General features: G+C 27.3%; 4 protein-coding genes across 5 annotated transcripts in view; 3 read left to right on the forward strand and 1 right to left on the reverse strand.

Annotated features, from left to right (window-relative positions):
* The window catches only part of LOC112597407 (tRNA-splicing endonuclease subunit Sen2-1), a 10,073-nt gene extending 6,878 nt beyond the window's left edge, over positions 1-3,195 (forward strand). The window contains exons 1-3 of one of the 2 annotated variants that reach the window (XM_025343452.1): positions 1,959-2,144; positions 2,283-2,787; positions 2,849-3,195. In XM_025343452.1, coding sequence (XP_025199237.1) covers positions 1,959-2,144; positions 2,283-2,787; positions 2,849-3,114 — 957 coding nt within the window. In that variant the 3' untranslated portion in view covers positions 3,115-3,195. Of the gene's footprint in view, positions 1-1,958; positions 2,145-2,282; positions 2,788-2,848 lie in introns of those variants that run through there. The other variant, XM_025343453.1, reaches the window with a different exon arrangement.
* LOC112597408 (COX assembly mitochondrial protein homolog) lies at positions 3,135-3,913 on the reverse strand. Its single transcript, XM_025343454.1, has 3 exons — positions 3,672-3,913; positions 3,508-3,612; positions 3,135-3,443 (listed from the first exon to the last, which is right to left on the reverse strand). The coding sequence occupies exons 1-3, from the start codon at positions 3,736-3,738 to the stop codon at positions 3,238-3,240; spliced, it is 378 nt and encodes a 125-aa protein (XP_025199239.1). The 5' UTR covers positions 3,739-3,913; the 3' UTR covers positions 3,135-3,237.
* A 160-nt stretch (positions 3,914-4,073) lies between these two features.
* On the forward strand, positions 4,074-7,108 carry LOC112597339 (26S proteasome non-ATPase regulatory subunit 14). The gene is made up of 6 exons (XM_025343347.1): positions 4,074-4,254; positions 4,348-4,598; positions 4,667-4,883; positions 6,381-6,493; positions 6,607-6,807; positions 6,885-7,108. Exons 2-6 carry the CDS (start codon positions 4,356-4,358, stop codon positions 7,044-7,046), a joined length of 936 nt encoding a protein of 311 aa, XP_025199132.1. The 5' UTR covers positions 4,074-4,254; positions 4,348-4,355; the 3' UTR covers positions 7,047-7,108.
* Positions 7,109-13,976: 6,868 nt separating this feature from the next.
* Positions 13,977-16,009, forward strand: LOC112597296. Its single transcript, XM_025343268.1, has 6 exons — positions 13,977-14,151; positions 14,249-14,424; positions 15,071-15,462; positions 15,546-15,596; positions 15,648-15,779; positions 15,856-16,009. The coding sequence occupies exons 1-6, from the start codon at positions 13,977-13,979 to the stop codon at positions 16,007-16,009; spliced, it is 1,080 nt and encodes a 359-aa protein (XP_025199053.1).
* Positions 16,010-17,405: the final 1,396 nt, after the last annotated feature.

The raw sequence follows: 17,405 nt of genomic DNA on the forward strand, positions 1-17,405 counted from the left end.
CTTGTTGTACTTCGTTCAGTTACGTATTGCTCTCCTGAATATTTTATAATCCCGTTTTTATTTTATACTCTTTAAATATATATAAATTTTAGATGTATTTTTATTTATTAATTTTTATAATTTTTAATTAATTATATTTATTTATTTATTTATTTTTATTATCTATCTTTTATAAGTGTAAATTAATAATACGATGTACAGGTTAATTGTCTATTATCTGTAATGTACTTGATCATTCTCAGTTTATTTGAAAATATTAAACTGAACTTATGTTGGGCGCCACTTTGTAATAACACAATAAAGGTAAAGCTAACGTATAAAGTATAAAAATATTAAAATGGTGCGATGAAAGTTATAAGTATGATGTGGCCGGACTGACACAAGGGACACAAGCCTTGTATGTAAGTCCGGTATTAATAAATATTGAGTATACTTGTTCTCGTGTTATTACCTTCCTCCCGTTCTTCGGAGGGTTCTCGAGATCGTGATTCAAGAATGTGATCAAATACACCATTACACAAATTAGATAGTAACATAACCTGTACTAACAATTAGTATTTTAGACATGCACCTTACCTGATTCGCCGCAGTGAATACTTATAATACGTTCCTCGGAGAAAGGTATAAGGTGACACAAGTTACGATACGATTTAAGGAAAACTTATGTTTAAATAAGAAAAACAACACTGATTTGAATTAGAAAAAGAAAGAAGTCCAGTTGTCGCTCGCAGTCTTGTGTGTATGTCGTATGGTGGTTTTGGGAAAAAGCTCCTGCTCGCTTGTCTGGTGCGCCCGCACTCGTAATTTTTGTCGGTGCTCATGCACTCGATAGTTTGGCCGGTGCTCATGCACTCGTGACTTGGCTGGTGCTCGTGCACTCGTGGCTTGGCTGGTGCTCGTGCACTGCCGGGAGAAGACCTGGTCGAGCCAGCCAGAGTCGCAGGCCATGCCATCATAAAAAAAGGACTCAGCGTTTTTTAGAAGAAATAGTCTTTCTTCTATACGACAGAGAGCTTCATTGTACCATGGCCCGCCTCCGCTGGCTAACGAAATTGGTTCACACGCTTTTCGAGATATTGTCACAACTCATGTGTCAATTCCTTTGTGATCATATAATATAAGTTGTTTTCTTTCGTCAGTGGCAAAAGGATGTTTGTAGGGTTTAATCTGCGTGCGACAACTTGACCGTTAATTTATTTAATTGAATTTTATGTATATGTAATAAACAATGATATGTGAGCATATCATTACATTATTGTGTAGATGTAGATATTCATAAAAAAAAAAAAACAAATACATTATAAAATTAATGGCCCATCATTCCGCTCAGAATTAATAATAAATTAATCTAATAAATAATAATACTTTAACGTATTGTATGTAATATCGTGAGTTTTAGAATTTCAGATTTTCAATGGAATAATATGTAGCCATGTATTATGTAAAAATAAAGATGTTGGTGATTTATTTTCAGAATTTACAATTATTATTTATTATAGTTAGGGATTCTTCTACAATAGGTTTACGGCTAGTGGCTACACTGATAAACTTTATCATTATTTTAATGATAAGAGATTTAAAAAAATATATAATATGTTTTGAATGTTTTAAAAATGAAGTTAAATATTTTGATGTAGAATTTAGATTACGATTTAATGTAATCTTAGATCATGGTGTAGCTAGTGTATTTTTTTTATTTATGTTTGTAATAATTAGTAATTAACTGCATTGAGAATTTATCGATCTTCATGGTATAATTTTTCAAATATTTGCTAATAGATTTTGAATTATGATAAATTCGATTTGTTATAATCTAATTAATTCAAAATTAAAAAAAAAAATTTAATCTAAAACTAATCGGAAATCAATTAAATTATATAAAAACACACAATTTTAATACTTGAATGACCTTATTTTTTAAAATTTCTTTTAATATCAAATTGAAATTATTATAAATAATGTTGCCTTTGAAACCACCAGTACCTAAAAAAAATGTAAAAAATATTAAACTGATTAACCTTCCAATTTTTAATGAAAACGGAGACATTTTGGATAAAAATTCATGGCCAAAATATCAAGGAATTTTTAATGGGAGAGTTATTATCATCAACAATTTAAACGACAAATCACGTCTTTGTAATTTGGTTTGTAAAATGTTTATATTTAATAATTAAAAATATATTTTTTTATTTAAAATCTCTTTGAGATTACTTGGTTTCAGTAAGACAAACTTGTACAGAGTTAAATGAGTTAATGTATGAATTAATATTTTTTGACATTAGGGTTGTTTTGGACAATTTGGTATAATTGACAAGGACAAATTCATAGACTACAAAACCCTACAAAATCAAGTGCTAAGACAAAAAAAGAATTGGCAAGCAATGGAATTAGTGCCTTTTGATTTTCCTCACAATAACCAAAATGAGGAAGATGAGAAAAATGTACACATCAAATTCCAAAAAACTGATGATGCTAAAAAGCCAACTTATAATAATTGGAAAGATTTAAAATCAAGTCGTTCTACAGAATATGAACAACTGTTAATTTTGTCTGGAGTTCAACATGAATTATCATACTTTTTACTTTTAGAAGAAGCTTTTTTTTTATGTTACACTTTAGAATGTTTGGAAATACGAAATGAAAATGGCTCATTAATGAGTATAGTTGAATGTTGGAAAGAATTTAATGGTTTGAAAAAAAATTTTCCATATTACTATGCAGCTTATCATTATTATAGATCAAAAGGATGGATTGTTAAACCTGGACAACAGTACGGTGGAGATTTTGGTAACATTTACAACATAAATTATAATATATATATTTTTTTTTCATTGGTATATTTTTTTAGTATTGTACAAATCATCACCTATTTACTATCATTCTTCATATGTGGTTGTGATTAGTGCTAATGGTCAAAATAGTGAATTGTTACCATCGTGGCCTTCATGGTATGGATGTGGTCGAGCAATAGAAGCTGCTTGTAAAGATTTGCTTATATGCACAGTTCTTGGTCCTGCGTATGAAAAAGAAATACTAATCGATTTGTCACAGTACACTGTTAATGACATTATAGCAAGACGTTGGGTGCCATCTCAAAACAGAAAAAAACCTTAACGTTGTTAATATGAGTAAAATGTACACAAAAAAATAATATATTGTATGACTAAAAACAAAAATATACAGAATTAATGACTATTTAAAGCTCATTTTTTCTAATCTAAGGTTTTTTTGAAATATTCAACTTTTTATTTTTTGTGTTTCTTCATTTTTTTTAATTCCTGTCAGTCTGTATTGTCTTCGTTCTTGTAAATATTGATCTCGGCATTCTTTTACAAAATCTTCATTTGTAAACCACTTGGCCATGCAATCATTTAATACCTTTATTTCTGATCTACATTTATAGAACATCCAGAATCCAGTATTCAAACAGCAATCTCCAAACACTAAACACGTTTGAAACTATTAATTTTTGCCAATGAATAATAAACCTAGACGTAGTGCAATTACCTTTATTTTCTTCAGAACATTTTTCATATTTTGCTCTTTCTCGGACAATTTTTGGTATTACTACATTTTGTTCAATTTTTCTCAGTGTATAGTTATCAGGATCTCCTGAAATTATTTTCAAAGGTATAATGTTTAAGGAAAAATTCATTAGAAAATGTACTTACCCAACCCGTGTGGTCCTCCTCCATATCGAGATTTACGTTCTTCCTTAATTTCTGCCGATGCAAACATTACAGCATATAATAGTATTATTCTGGTGATTAAAAATGTATTTTTAAATAATATAATATTTTAAATTTATAACATTATGGGTATTTCAAATTATTAATTTCTAGTTTACACTTTCTAGTTAGTTCTTTCAAAATAATAAATATTCAAAATTTTTGAATTGACTCTAAAAGTCTGAAACTTTGATAAAAAAATTTTGATATCTTTATCAATTGTATTATCAATCATTTTGATTTTAGTATTTTATACTTTTTATTAACCGTGGTCTAACCTCAATTTCAGAGCTACCATATTGTTTTAGGTTATGTGATTAGTTTGTTGTCAAACTTAAATTCGCTTAATCATTTTTCGAATACATATTATACACTAGTCATCACTAACTTTACATACTATCCTATATCCTGTAAGTACTAAGTATCTTCAAAGTAGTGAATGTCTAGCTACAAATAACAGTACGGTTGTTGATGATTTTACATTAGTTTGTAAATTTTTAATTTGTAATAATCACCTATAATACAGGTATGTCATATATCATTCAGTTTGTTAATTGTTTAAAAATGTATGTACAATAAATCTTTGTTTTTAATTCACTCGATTTTGTTTTGCAAATAGTTCAAGTCATGGATCGTCTATTGAGGTTGGGTGGTGGTATTCCTTTGGGACAAGGGTCGGCGCCTGCTGCTGATACTCCTGTTGTAGATACTGCTGAACAAGTTTATGTATCTTCGTTGGCCTTGTTAAAAATGTTAAAACATGGTCGTGCTGGAGTTCCTATGGAAGTTATGGGCTTGATGCTTGGTGAATTTGTGGACGATTACACCGTACGCGTTATTGATGTATTTGCAATGCCCCAAACTGGAACTGTAAGAATGTGTATTATTGATTTATTGATTTTTTTTTTTTTTTACTTGATGTTTATTAATCGTTTTAGGGTGTAAGTGTTGAAGCTGTAGATCCAGTATTTCAAGCAAAGATGTTGGACATGTTGAAACAAACTGGCAGGCCGGAAATGGTTGTTGGATGGTATCATTCACATCCAGGGTTTGGTTGCTGGTTGTCTGGTGTAGATATTAATACACAACAAAGTTTTGAAGCTCTCTCTGAAAGAGCAGTGGCTGTTGTAGTTGACCCCATTCAAAGTGTCAAAGGTAAAGTTTTGTATAATTTATTTTGCTTTTATGTTTATAAATATAAATATAGATTAAAAATTGTATTTATTAGGCTCAGTTAAGTAATTTAATATAGTTCAGGTGCTGCAATTTTTTTAATTGTCATTTTATCTTTAATACTTTAAAATGTTCTTTATGAAATGACAAACGACTTTCAATTACTTTGATCAACTTACAATTAAAGTTTTAAAGAAACAAAAAATTGATTATTGTTTAAGGTAAAAGTCAACGAACAATTATTGCCTAGTCAAAATTGTTTTTAATCAGATTATTAATCCTTCTAAAAAATTTCATTTTGAATTAAATAAATATTTAATATCTTAAAATATGCTTAAAAAAATGTAAATGAAAAAGTAATTCTAACTTTAAACGATTAGTATATATTTTTTGTTATATGTTTTTATTGATTCTAATAGTTATAATTCAATACAAGTTATCATTTGTTTGAATTCAACTGATTTATTTATTAAAAATAATAACAAATGTCTACTAATCATTGGTGTTCAAACTTCTTTTCATAACAATGTTTAGGTAGCTCTCAAATTATTAAGGACATAACATGTTAATATTTAATTGTTTTTTTTATTTATACTTTAATTTTATAAAACTATCAAACAAAGAATATAATAATTATGCATAGACAACCAAAATTAAATGTCCATTGTTTAGAACTAAATAAGAAATACGTTTTGGTAACATATTTCTCATAACACACTATTTCCATTATCATTGAACAATATTTTTCTTTTATATAGCGGCTTTAAGGTGATCTTTAGATGCCTATGAGTTATGATGTTCTAAGTATATCAAAATAACATACCAATGTAATATGCTTAAATAAATTAATAGTTAGTACTTATAATATTTTATTCTCTTATTTTCCATTTTGTATACATTTATATTTGTATATTCCTTAAACATAATGTTATAGATTTTTAAATCAATTGTATATATTTTTATTGCAATAGAATCTGAGCTTCATCAATAATTATGGATTATTAAATCATGTTTAATGGCTCTTTAGCAAACTATTGATTCATTTAATGTTTACTGAACTAACATGATACACGATTCATTGTAAAAATAGATCTGATTATCATATTACGTCTAACCTTAATTTAAAAAAAATTTTAAGTATTAATATTTTACATACTTTTACTTAAAAATTAAAATATTGTAAAAATACAACAAAAGAGTATAGGAAATTGATTTACCTTTAAGTTTCATAATAGGTTAATTTACTTTAATATTAATGCCAACAACATAAAAAGAATTGCTAGATATGTATTTTGGTATGTTGTGTGTTAATAAAATGTAAACAACAAATATGAATTCAAATTAAAAACAAAGAAATTAAATTACTGTTAAAAAAAAATTTCTTTGTTATTCTCTTATACTTAATAAAGCATGTATGTTCTTTTCAATTATTGGTAATGTTATTTTTTACTATATTTAATTTAATTATTTGATATTTAGGAAAGGTAGTTATTGATGCCTTCCGTTTAATTAACCCCAACATGATGGTACTTGGTCAAGAGCCAAGACAAACTACTAGCAACTTAGGACATTTACAAAAACCTTCAGTTCAAGTTAGTAAAATATTAATATTTATTATTTTTATATTAATTGTTGAGAAATTTAAAAATAGCATATGATTATAAAATACTATAAGTGAGTTGTAACATCTTATTGTCCATTTTAGGCTCTAATTCATGGTCTTAATCGTCATTACTATTCCATTTCAATAAATTACCGGAAAAATGAACTTGAACAAAAAATGTTACTGAATCTACATAAAAAATCATGGATGGATGGAATGGCACTTGAGGATTATGAAAAGCACTGTGATACCAACCGAACAACAGTTAAAGAAATGCTAGAATTAGCTAAGAGTTATAATAAAGTAAGTATCTATTTTCTGGTAAAAGAAGTTGAGTTTATTTACTAATAATTAAATGTATTGCATTTAATTGTTATTAGGCTTTGGAAGATGAGGATAAAATGACACCAGAACAATTAGCCATCAAAAATGTAGGCAAACAAGACCCTAAGAGGCATTTGGAAGAAAAAGTTGATAACTTAATGTCTGGAAACATTGTTCAGTGTTTGGGTTCTATGTTGGATACTGTAGTATTTAAATAATACTCATGAAATATGAAATCAAGGAAAAAAATATGAAGATAAATAAATAATTTTAAATTGTATATCACAATTTAATGATTAATATTTGTTTCCTGCTTCAATATTTTTATAAATATTACTCATAAATCATAACTTTATTTTCTCTCTTTTTTTTTTTTTACTATAAATAAATCTTGATTAATAAAGATTTCTATTAATATAATTTAAGCTAAGATAATTGTTTATATTAATCACATTAATAGGGTTTAACTTGAAATAAATTTATATTTTTAAGTTTATTTTAAGGTATTAAAGTAAAAAGAAATAATGAGTGTAATAAATAATAATATTTAAGAATCTACTCACTATTCAAATGTTTTCTTAAAAAATAATTTTAATTACATCTTAAGAATTCTCCTCACAATAATTATTTTATGTAATTTATAAAATCAGTGGTGGTTTATGGATTGAAAAAAAGATTATTCTGATTAAATATTTAAAAGTAATTGGTCAATAACAAATTGCTGTATGCCAGCTTTATAAACCTAAATAGGTGACCATCGTCCATAAATGTACATTGCGAAATAGTTATAAATATGAGAATTTATAAACGTGTAATGCATGTATAAATAAATGTGTATTAGTTTTTATATTCTGAATTGTAGTTAACAAACAGTACAGTTAAATGTGCTTTTTTGTTTCTCAGATTCATATGATTATATTCTTTTTGATTGGTTGTATGAAAATATTCAATGTTTTTTTTAAAACATTATATTTAATATATATAACTGATATTATTATTTTTATATTTTATTTTTTTTTTCTATTAAATATTTTAGGTAGTGCTTTTCATTCTTGTTCAGTTGTCTCTATTTGAAATGTACAATTAGACCTTTATATCTATTGAGAGTAAATATATATGATATTGGTTTCTATATAAAGAATACTAATGATGAATAGATAGGTATTAAAATAATTAAGTTATTAAATTCTCAAATTGATGTTGTAATCTTCATAAAAATCTTACTTAAAATTTCTATTGGAAACTGACTTATGAATAAAACTCCACTGAGTATTTGTAATTGAATTATTAGTGGTAAAATATTTATGCATAAAAATATTTTTTCTGTAATAATGACAATTATGACTGTTTTTTCTTTTATGATACAATTTTAATTTATACATGTACATATCCTCTATAGCTTTTAATATCATTTGCTTCGTAAGGGATGCTATAGTGATATAAAACAAAGTATTGAAGTTTAATAAAGAAAATTTATTGTTATTTGATAAATACCTAAAGCAGTTAAACTAATTATAAACTAACACAAATTAATTAATTAGTTTTTAGTCATTAATTTTAATTAGTTTATGTAAACTGATCTTTTTATGATTTTGAAGTAACAAACATTACAATAACAATATTAAAAAAATAAATATATATCCATGTATTTTAGGTATTGTAAATTTTAATAAACTTGTGGTGTATGTATAATTCAATACCATACACTCTTAATGAATGTATTTTTCAAGGACTAATTTTATGTGTAACACCACTAATACACCATACTCTATATGTTTGTGTATATCATGCACTTTATTCTTGTAATATTAAATTATGAAGTCTGTAATATTCAATTTTGACAGTATACTCATTTTTATTAATTACAATTCGAATATTATTTTTATTCAATTAACATAAACGATATTTAATGAATGAGATCCTTTGATATTTTTTGATGGCTATGACAATGATTTTTTAGTTAAGGCTAATGGTTGAGACGGTTAATGAGATATGATCTATCTGTAAGTTTAAAGTTTAAACCATAAGTAATATTGTAACAAATAATCATTCTTAACCGAAATTTTGATATTTTAAGGACCAATAATATACATGGACAATTAACATAGCATACCAATAAAAATATGTAAACCAAAAAACTGTTAAGTAATATTAATTTCTATTTCATCCTTATTCAATAATAGCCTTATTTCGATAAAAATAATAGTCTATACCTACTCTATAACATTATGATGGATAAATACCTATCAATAATTATACATTAACTGACAATGTTTCAATAATCAGCCTAAATTTATATTGTCGAATGTTTCAAATTGATGATATTGATTTGTGTGATAAGTTTTCAAAATAAAAAGTATACTCTCTCTTCTTTTTATATATTATATGACAGTCTCGATTTTTTGAATTCGAAGTATGTGTTCAACAGTTCATAATGTCCACCTCCCTTCGAATCGTTAACTGATGGGTGGATGGCAATGCAGTGGCGTTTAAAGTTTGGTCCGTACTCCGTAGCAACTCTTTTGCACCGTTATCACACTTTCTATTTAAACTAAAACATCATTTTTCGACCGGCCATTAACGAAGAAGGGGTAAAATTTCGGTAAGTTTGTTTATTGTTTTTATTTCTCTTCGAATAAATAATAATGATGTAGGAGTCTTCTGTATGTGATAATTGTTAATGGACGGGCTGAGGTTAAGTGTTTACACATTCCGCAATCGTTACGCCCAATATAAACAGAACATATTAAATCATAAATTTAATCAGCTATAATATATATTACGATAGTATGTCTATCGATGTCAAAAACGATGAATGCAATAATATTATTATACAAATAAAACGCTAGATGTATGAAAAAATAAATTAACTAAGGAACATTAGATTGTGGTACAATAAACTGAATAAATTAAATAGATTAAAATGCTTTTATACTCGGGTATTGATTTAAGAACATACTTTTTTAAGGGATTCAATCAATCGTTCAACATTTTTATTGTTGAAGTATTATTTTTTATGAAGTTCTTATAATTTTAAATTTTAATAATCAGTGCTTGATTTGGGGGGGACGGAGTCCTCCTTCTTTTTTAATTTTTTTTTAGCGTACCCCTTCTATTTGCCCCCACGGTAATGTGACGGTTAATTTTGTGTGGAACGCTCGTTTATCAAACATCCAATGAGTCCCCCATCTATTTTTTTTCCAAATCAAGCACTGTTAATAACTGCTGCCACGCTGTAAACAGACAACTCCATAGCCCAGTTATATCATCTTGCTGACTACCTAGCTTAAAGATCTGGTGAAAATGTATCGTTAGTAATCATGCTTGGCCAGTGTGATCAATGGAAAAAGGATAATTTAAATATATTCTACTTCCGAACTATGTGCGATTGCGTCAGACAAAATTAAACAAATTTAAAAAATAAATCATAATTACGATAATATAAATAAAACCTTGATAACAGTCAAATACTATAAATGATTGTTTTATTTTTGGTTTTCAAATCAATAAATAATAAGCTTAAAAATATTTTTCATATAGAATTCTCTTAATAATTCATTGTGGTATATTTATTATCTTATCTGAATCGCCAAAATACATGAAAAAAAGTTTCATAACGACTAACGAGACAACAAATAAAAATGTTTTAATTTTTCAGAAACTTTGGTTTTTCCAAACAGATTAAATCATCATCATTTATGTAGAGGTCTGTCTTCAAAAATTTGACGATATGGTACTTGAAATATGTTTATACGGTCCAAAAGAATTTACTAATAAAGGTAAGACATACAAATGGGGTTCGGATATGAAGGAAACAAACGGATCCATAACAGTTCGTTACAATGCATTAAAAAAGGCTAATTTTTACAGGTAATTTTATAAATTATAATTAAACAGATAGATCATTACTAAACCAAACTGTTTTGACTAATGAGGTATTTATAAAATGCGAAATTAATACATGTTATTTAAAATCGATTTTGTTTTGTTTTTTTTTTTGTTTAACTAAAAAACAAATAATTATAGATACTAAATAAAATAATACTGTAGGTATTAAATACCTAACCTAGATATTTTTATATTATATTATAGTCTTGTAATTACTCAAAATACATAAATTATCTTGATAATATCCAGTATAAACTATGTTTTACACAGATTTTTTTATTGTTAACGAATCTGAACTTTTATCAAGATATTTTTCTAAAATTTCCCAATGACTTGTTAAACCAGGGAAGAAGTATATCATTCGAGTGTTGTGAAAAATGATACCCCTCAATAGTAGCTTATAGTAGGTATACTCTTATACTCTATGAATTTTAAATCGAATAGTAATTGAAAACTATGAGACGCGATCATATTATCATCATAATGCGGGTTTCGAACTAATATGGCGTGGTCTGTCGCTCTACCTTTTTATATAACCATTGATATGATTTTTGAAAATTTTAAAAGAAAAGGCCCCCAAAAACCATGTTTTATGCGATATCTAGGTGAAGAAATAAATTATGAATTTTGAAACTTCATGTAGGTAAGCACACCATCAGACGTGAATATGTGATTCGTCTAATTACGCATATCGTTCAATACTTATTATAGGAATTAGAAAATTTACAATATTATAAGTAGTTTTTTTATTGAAAAATACTAAGTTAATATTGAAATGATTACAAATTATTTTTAAAAATTTTCTTTGGTATTGAACTAAAAAGGAAATATTTATAAAAAAAACGTTTCATTTTATTTTTCAAATAGGTAGTTTAAATCTTTTTTGCTTTAAAAAATTTTCTGTCTGGAGAAAATGTTCCTTTTGCACCATGGTTAACGCGGTTCTATACGCTCCCATACATCGCGCGTAAACTCTACTAATATACTTGTTATCATCAAATGAGGTATTGACCACATTTTTTTAAAAAATATTTCTGTATTATATTTTATCAAAAAATATTTTTTTAAAGTTATATCATAAGAATACTTAACACAATAATTATAAATATTTACAACAAATTGTAAAATTGTAAAAACTAAAAAGTAAATATGAATAATAGTTTTATTTTTTTAAATAATAATATTTATTACGTCATTTTTTTAAATTGAAATAGATAAGTGAGAATATCATAAGAATAGTAGCACTTTGCGTAAACAATTGACAGAAATTTTGGACGGATACTCCGTCCAATTATATATCTGTCGATTTATCATTCAAGAGCAACTGGTGGTACATAGGAGGACCTATAGCTGTTTCATATTGTAATGGGGAGAAATGAGTTTTACTGAAAATTACTATACTCTCTCGCTGAATTGAGTGTAGGTAAATACTTTTTAATATTTTGTAATTATATTGTTGAATATAAAAAACACGAAGTTTAATTGTCTTAAAAAATTATATGTTACTTAAAATATGATTTTATTTTTATAAATATTTTGCGTATTCGACCAACTTACGACTTTGGCGCTGACACAGAATTCTATTATTATCGCTAAAATAAAATATTTTATTAACATATATTATGTACTGTTTTCAGTATTTTATAGAATTTTTAATTAACTTACTGCACAACAGCTTTTAATAGTTGTTAGGTAGTGAATAAATTGTTTTAACGGAAACGTTGACGATATTTTGTTTAGTAGATAAAAGGCATACTTTTTAAGTTTTCGTAATTAATTATTACGTATATAATATATATTATATGAAATAGTTAACTTTGTGATCTACACATGATTATAATATTCAGTAAAAAATAATGTATATTAATACTTAAAAAAAAACAAAAATAATATTGTATAAAATAAGATATAAGGTGCCCCTAAATTGCCTATATAAAGCGCCGTCTTGCCCAAATATGTCACGTAATATTATGTAATATTAAAACTTAAAAGTATAATAGCAGTAAATCTATTAACAGCATTTTTATAAACTTAAAATATTCATCACAAATTTATAATATAAAAGTATTTTAAAATTTTTATTATATATTTTATAATTTTAGTAAACGAGAGCATTGATTTAAGTTACAATTATTATTTATACGAGTACATATATAATACACACTGAGTAGTATATGGAATACGGTAAGTTTTCATACCGATATACCCTTCTTAATTTACTCAATTAACTCAATACTTGATTAAACTATATATAATAATTAAAACAAAGATTTTTTGATTTTTAAAATGTAGGAATAATTTAAATGTGATGAAATCTTCTAGATAGCCCCGAGATGATATTAAATGTTTAAAAAATGATCACTAACAAAATAATGTTATTTTTATATTTTTTACGTTCAATATCATAATCATTCACTAAATAAAAATATATTTAATCGAATAATAAAAAATTTGTATATTTGATTACGTCGAAATTATACATTGTAGAGTCTACAGTGTAGACAGTTCAACAGTTACCATCAACTTGTGCGAACTCAAGTCAACAATTATTTATGGCCATCCTTTGATATTTCTATTTTAAATAATGTTTTAATATGGATAGAAATATTAAAGTACAATTTAAAATACATTAATAATTAAGCTAAATTTATGAATTAAATAAGTTTTTTTACCGATAGAAACCTTTTGCACAAGTGGCTCAAACCTTAAGCTACGGAAAATTTATCCATAAGGAATTAAAGTCTTTCTTTAGATAACTTTTATTGTAATAGGGTTTTTTCGACTACATTACAATTATAGCTATGATAGTAAAACGACAGAATATTTTTGAAATTTTTTTTGGAAATTAATTTACTTGACATGAAGTAATTATGACAACTGATGTTAGTGAAAGTATATTTAACCTATACATAATTATGTACTTTTTATAAATTGTTATTTTAGTAAAATTTTGTATAGTTTTTTTTTTTTTTTTATTAATCATCATAATTTAAATTTTAATAATAGTAAATCAATGGATTATATTAAAACGTGATCGTTGAAAACTTTATAGTAGTATTGTTTTAGTGTTAAATAATGTTGCAGGCTAAAGACAAAATATTAATATTATGATTCGCATTCGCGCATATAAAATGCGTTTCCCCACAACAAGCCAAACACATGATAAATAACGACTGTTAACGGATCGATATATTATATACAGTTCAAAATCTCATTTTATTTGAAGACCAACTCTTATTTTAATTCGATGGTTAAATATTATGGCTGAACAGCTCAATGAAGCATCAGAAAACATTCATAGAGAGAGACAACTACCCGGTATCTCCAAAGATCAAACACTTCGGAACGCTCAGATATCGGAAGATTTGGAAAACGATTATCAGTTTTTCCGAAAGTTGGTCAAAAAAAACATTATTGAATTGAATAACATTTCGGGTACAGCAGATACAATACAATTCTTACGCTTACAGTTCAACAATGATAATATTATAATATTCTGTTTTTATACGAACGCGTTATTCGTATTCTGTAGATCAACGAGCGATTTCGACTTGGTTGTGCAAATGTGACAAGGAACGTGACAAATCGTTAAAATGCGGAATCATTAAGTTGATGCTGGTGTCGCTTCAGCACTCTCGCGGTAACATGAAATTATTTAGACACTCGGCCCCAAAATATTTGCCGTATCTAGTCAACACTCCAAATCATGTGAGTACTTAACTTGCATACCAGTGAAATATAATATAATACATAAATATTTCGATATTTGGACGATTAATTAAAAAAGATAATCAGTAAAAAAGTTTATTGATTGAAACTTGAATTCGTACTAAGTCGTCTAAAATTAGACTTTTAGTTCATTTTGAAATTTCACATTTAGTGTTTACAGCGTTCAGTATATAAATAATAATTATTTTATTAACCCTAGCACTAGAAAAATACTCAAAAATTTGTGATTATTTAAACTTTATTGAAACTCCAAAGAATTTAAAAAAATCGTTTTTTATTGCAACTTATAAAAAAGTTAACTTACAAAAAATAAAAACATGTTGAAATCTGACTAGGTATTTAAACGAGGCTTAAGAGTTTGAAGTATGTTTTTGTACTAAAGTAATGTAAGAAACTAAACGTGAGAACAACAATTTTATTTTTTTCCAACTTGAACGGTTTTTGATATTTTAGTTTATGTGAACGGTGTTTGGAAATATTTTCGATTGCAGTTTTGTAATTTATATTTAAGCTTTCGTGGTTACGATGTTCAAAAATGAAAAACAAGTTTAGAGCTTGGGTTAATAACTTTTAGTTATCATCAAATAATATGATGATAATTCATGATGAAAAATCGTGCGTGTAGCTCAGAGAGTTGATCGACGACATGCTAGTAAACTTCGACTCGGACTCGGACAGTGACGACGAAACCAACTGTAGAACTTCGCAAGGTCGCCATTGCGGTCGTCGTCGAACTGTTTGCTCGTCTACTGCTGCCGTGTCATCAGACATGACCAGCGTTGCCACAGCGTTTGCCGATGACCGTTGCGTGCAAGTATTTTATGCTAAGTCCGATTACACAGTGAATACTTGGCGTTTGCCCGACTTCGTCCGGTTTCCGGTGCACAGTCGTTCGGCTTCCCGGTGGGAGAAGGCGTTGACGACCAACTGTCCGCCTATTGCTCGGGCGGATGATGCCTCTAAAATTGTGCAAAAAAACCTCAAAAAAGTCTGGGATTTGCCGGTCTTCTTACCAGAGTATGTGTCCCCACGATTATACTGTTTAATCTTCTTGAATCCGCTCTTTAATATTATGTATTTTGTGCTCTATCAAAATATAGCGAAGGTAAACCGTGGAAAATACCGAAATGGAATACTAGTGAATCCGATCTGTAAGTCTATACAATAAATAATTTCACAATATCACTTATCGTTACTTGTAGAAGTCCTATGGAACAAAAATGTCGTGGGTTAATGTCAGAGCAAATGTCACGTGCGATCAACGAATTTCGTTGGTACGAGCACAGTCGATTGGACGGAAGTTTGAGACCTATGGCTAAATTTTGTATCGATAAGTACGTATTAAACGGTCATCGAACTATTATACTTGTAAAACATTTACGTCTAATTAACTATAATTTCATCATTTAGAGACGTATGCAGTCAAGTGAAAAACCAGCCGGAATTGGACAAACAAGCTATTAACATAGCCAACAAAATATATCCAGAACGTATTCGAATGGTTATCCATCCGCGTCTTATTGCCGAGGTGGTCGGTACAGATTTACCAGACCGATGGGAATAGTGATGACTTTCACTATACCAAAAAGACATACACAAAAAAGAAAAAAAGAAAAGGTAAACGACATTATTTACCGACTGCAGCGGAAGTCTAGTTAGCTTATTGATAACATTTTTATAAAAGTTTAAATTTGATAGTTATTAGTTATTATTTAGGTTTATTTTTTGTAATATACCAAATTTTATCTGATAAAAATTATCTTCATAATCAAAATAAATTCTAAGCTTTTTTGTAACGATTACGTGGCTCACCCAAAAACAATGGTCTTTGATGCTACTATATACTTTCAATTTGCAATTATTGTCAAATTGTTTACACATAAAGCGGTTGTACGTAAATAAGTCGTATTATTTGCTGGTCTTAAACTCACCAAAGACACGCAGGTGAACGTGAAAAGAGCTGTTGACGTTGGACGATCTAAGCTCGGTCGGTTTACTACCGTTATCTTACGGAAGACGAACCATCGAGGTTTGCACGATACTTTAACTAACTCGTCGAGACTATCTGGATGATGCTAGTCTAGAGTCAATTTGGCTATTTGTTTATTGTAAGAAACATAAGAAAACTCGTTACTTGTATAATCATTTCTATGATTTATAGAGCTCGAATTGTAGAGATAATTGATCTTATTCCGTAGCTTCACAATGATCGAATAACACTAAAAACAATTTTAATAATATATAAACATCAGAGGTGTTTAGGTGACTACGCGAGATGAGGTCGATAGCATTTAAATTAAATACATTTTTTAACGTTTTATATTACTTTTTTTATACCTTATTATACAATATGTATGATTATTATATAGGCTGTGACCCAATATCTCCAATAATACTATAAAAAGAAGGATATACAAATGTTTAAGTACTTTCAGTCCTCAAAAAACTAACGATGGCGTATTTTTGGAGCTTACCCGTGGGTTTTATGAATATTTAGTTATCTAATATAATATTTGTTATCCGTCAACACACGTTTCGTTATCCATGCAATTGTGATCACTTATTATACCTTAATTCTTGAATCCACATAATTTTTGTGACTAAACATAGTATATATATATACTTTATGTACTTATATATCTACAGAGTGATTCATTTAACGTAAGACACCCAATATTTCAGAAAATTCTATCGTTTATGAAAAAACATCTTTTATATCATTTTAAGCCATAATAAAGTCATTCGTAGTTTAAGGTTTTTTCTCTATTAAGTGAGGATATACATTTTTGATTTCATATTTTGAAGGTCAGTCAACCTAGGTATAATATTATTCAGAGTATTTCAATCCAATTCAATTGATTTAAAAATATGTAAAACAAATATTTTCAAAAACATTGATAGTTTTTCAAATAATATATGAAAGTCTTACGTCAACCATGAATAATTTCTTTGTATGTTTA

The sequence above is a fragment of the Melanaphis sacchari genome, unplaced genomic scaffold, assembly GCF_002803265.2.
Source record: "Melanaphis sacchari strain LSU unplaced genomic scaffold, SCAv2.0 Contig40_pilon_pilon, whole genome shotgun sequence".
Lineage (NCBI taxonomy): Eukaryota > Metazoa > Arthropoda > Insecta > Hemiptera > Aphididae > Melanaphis > Melanaphis sacchari.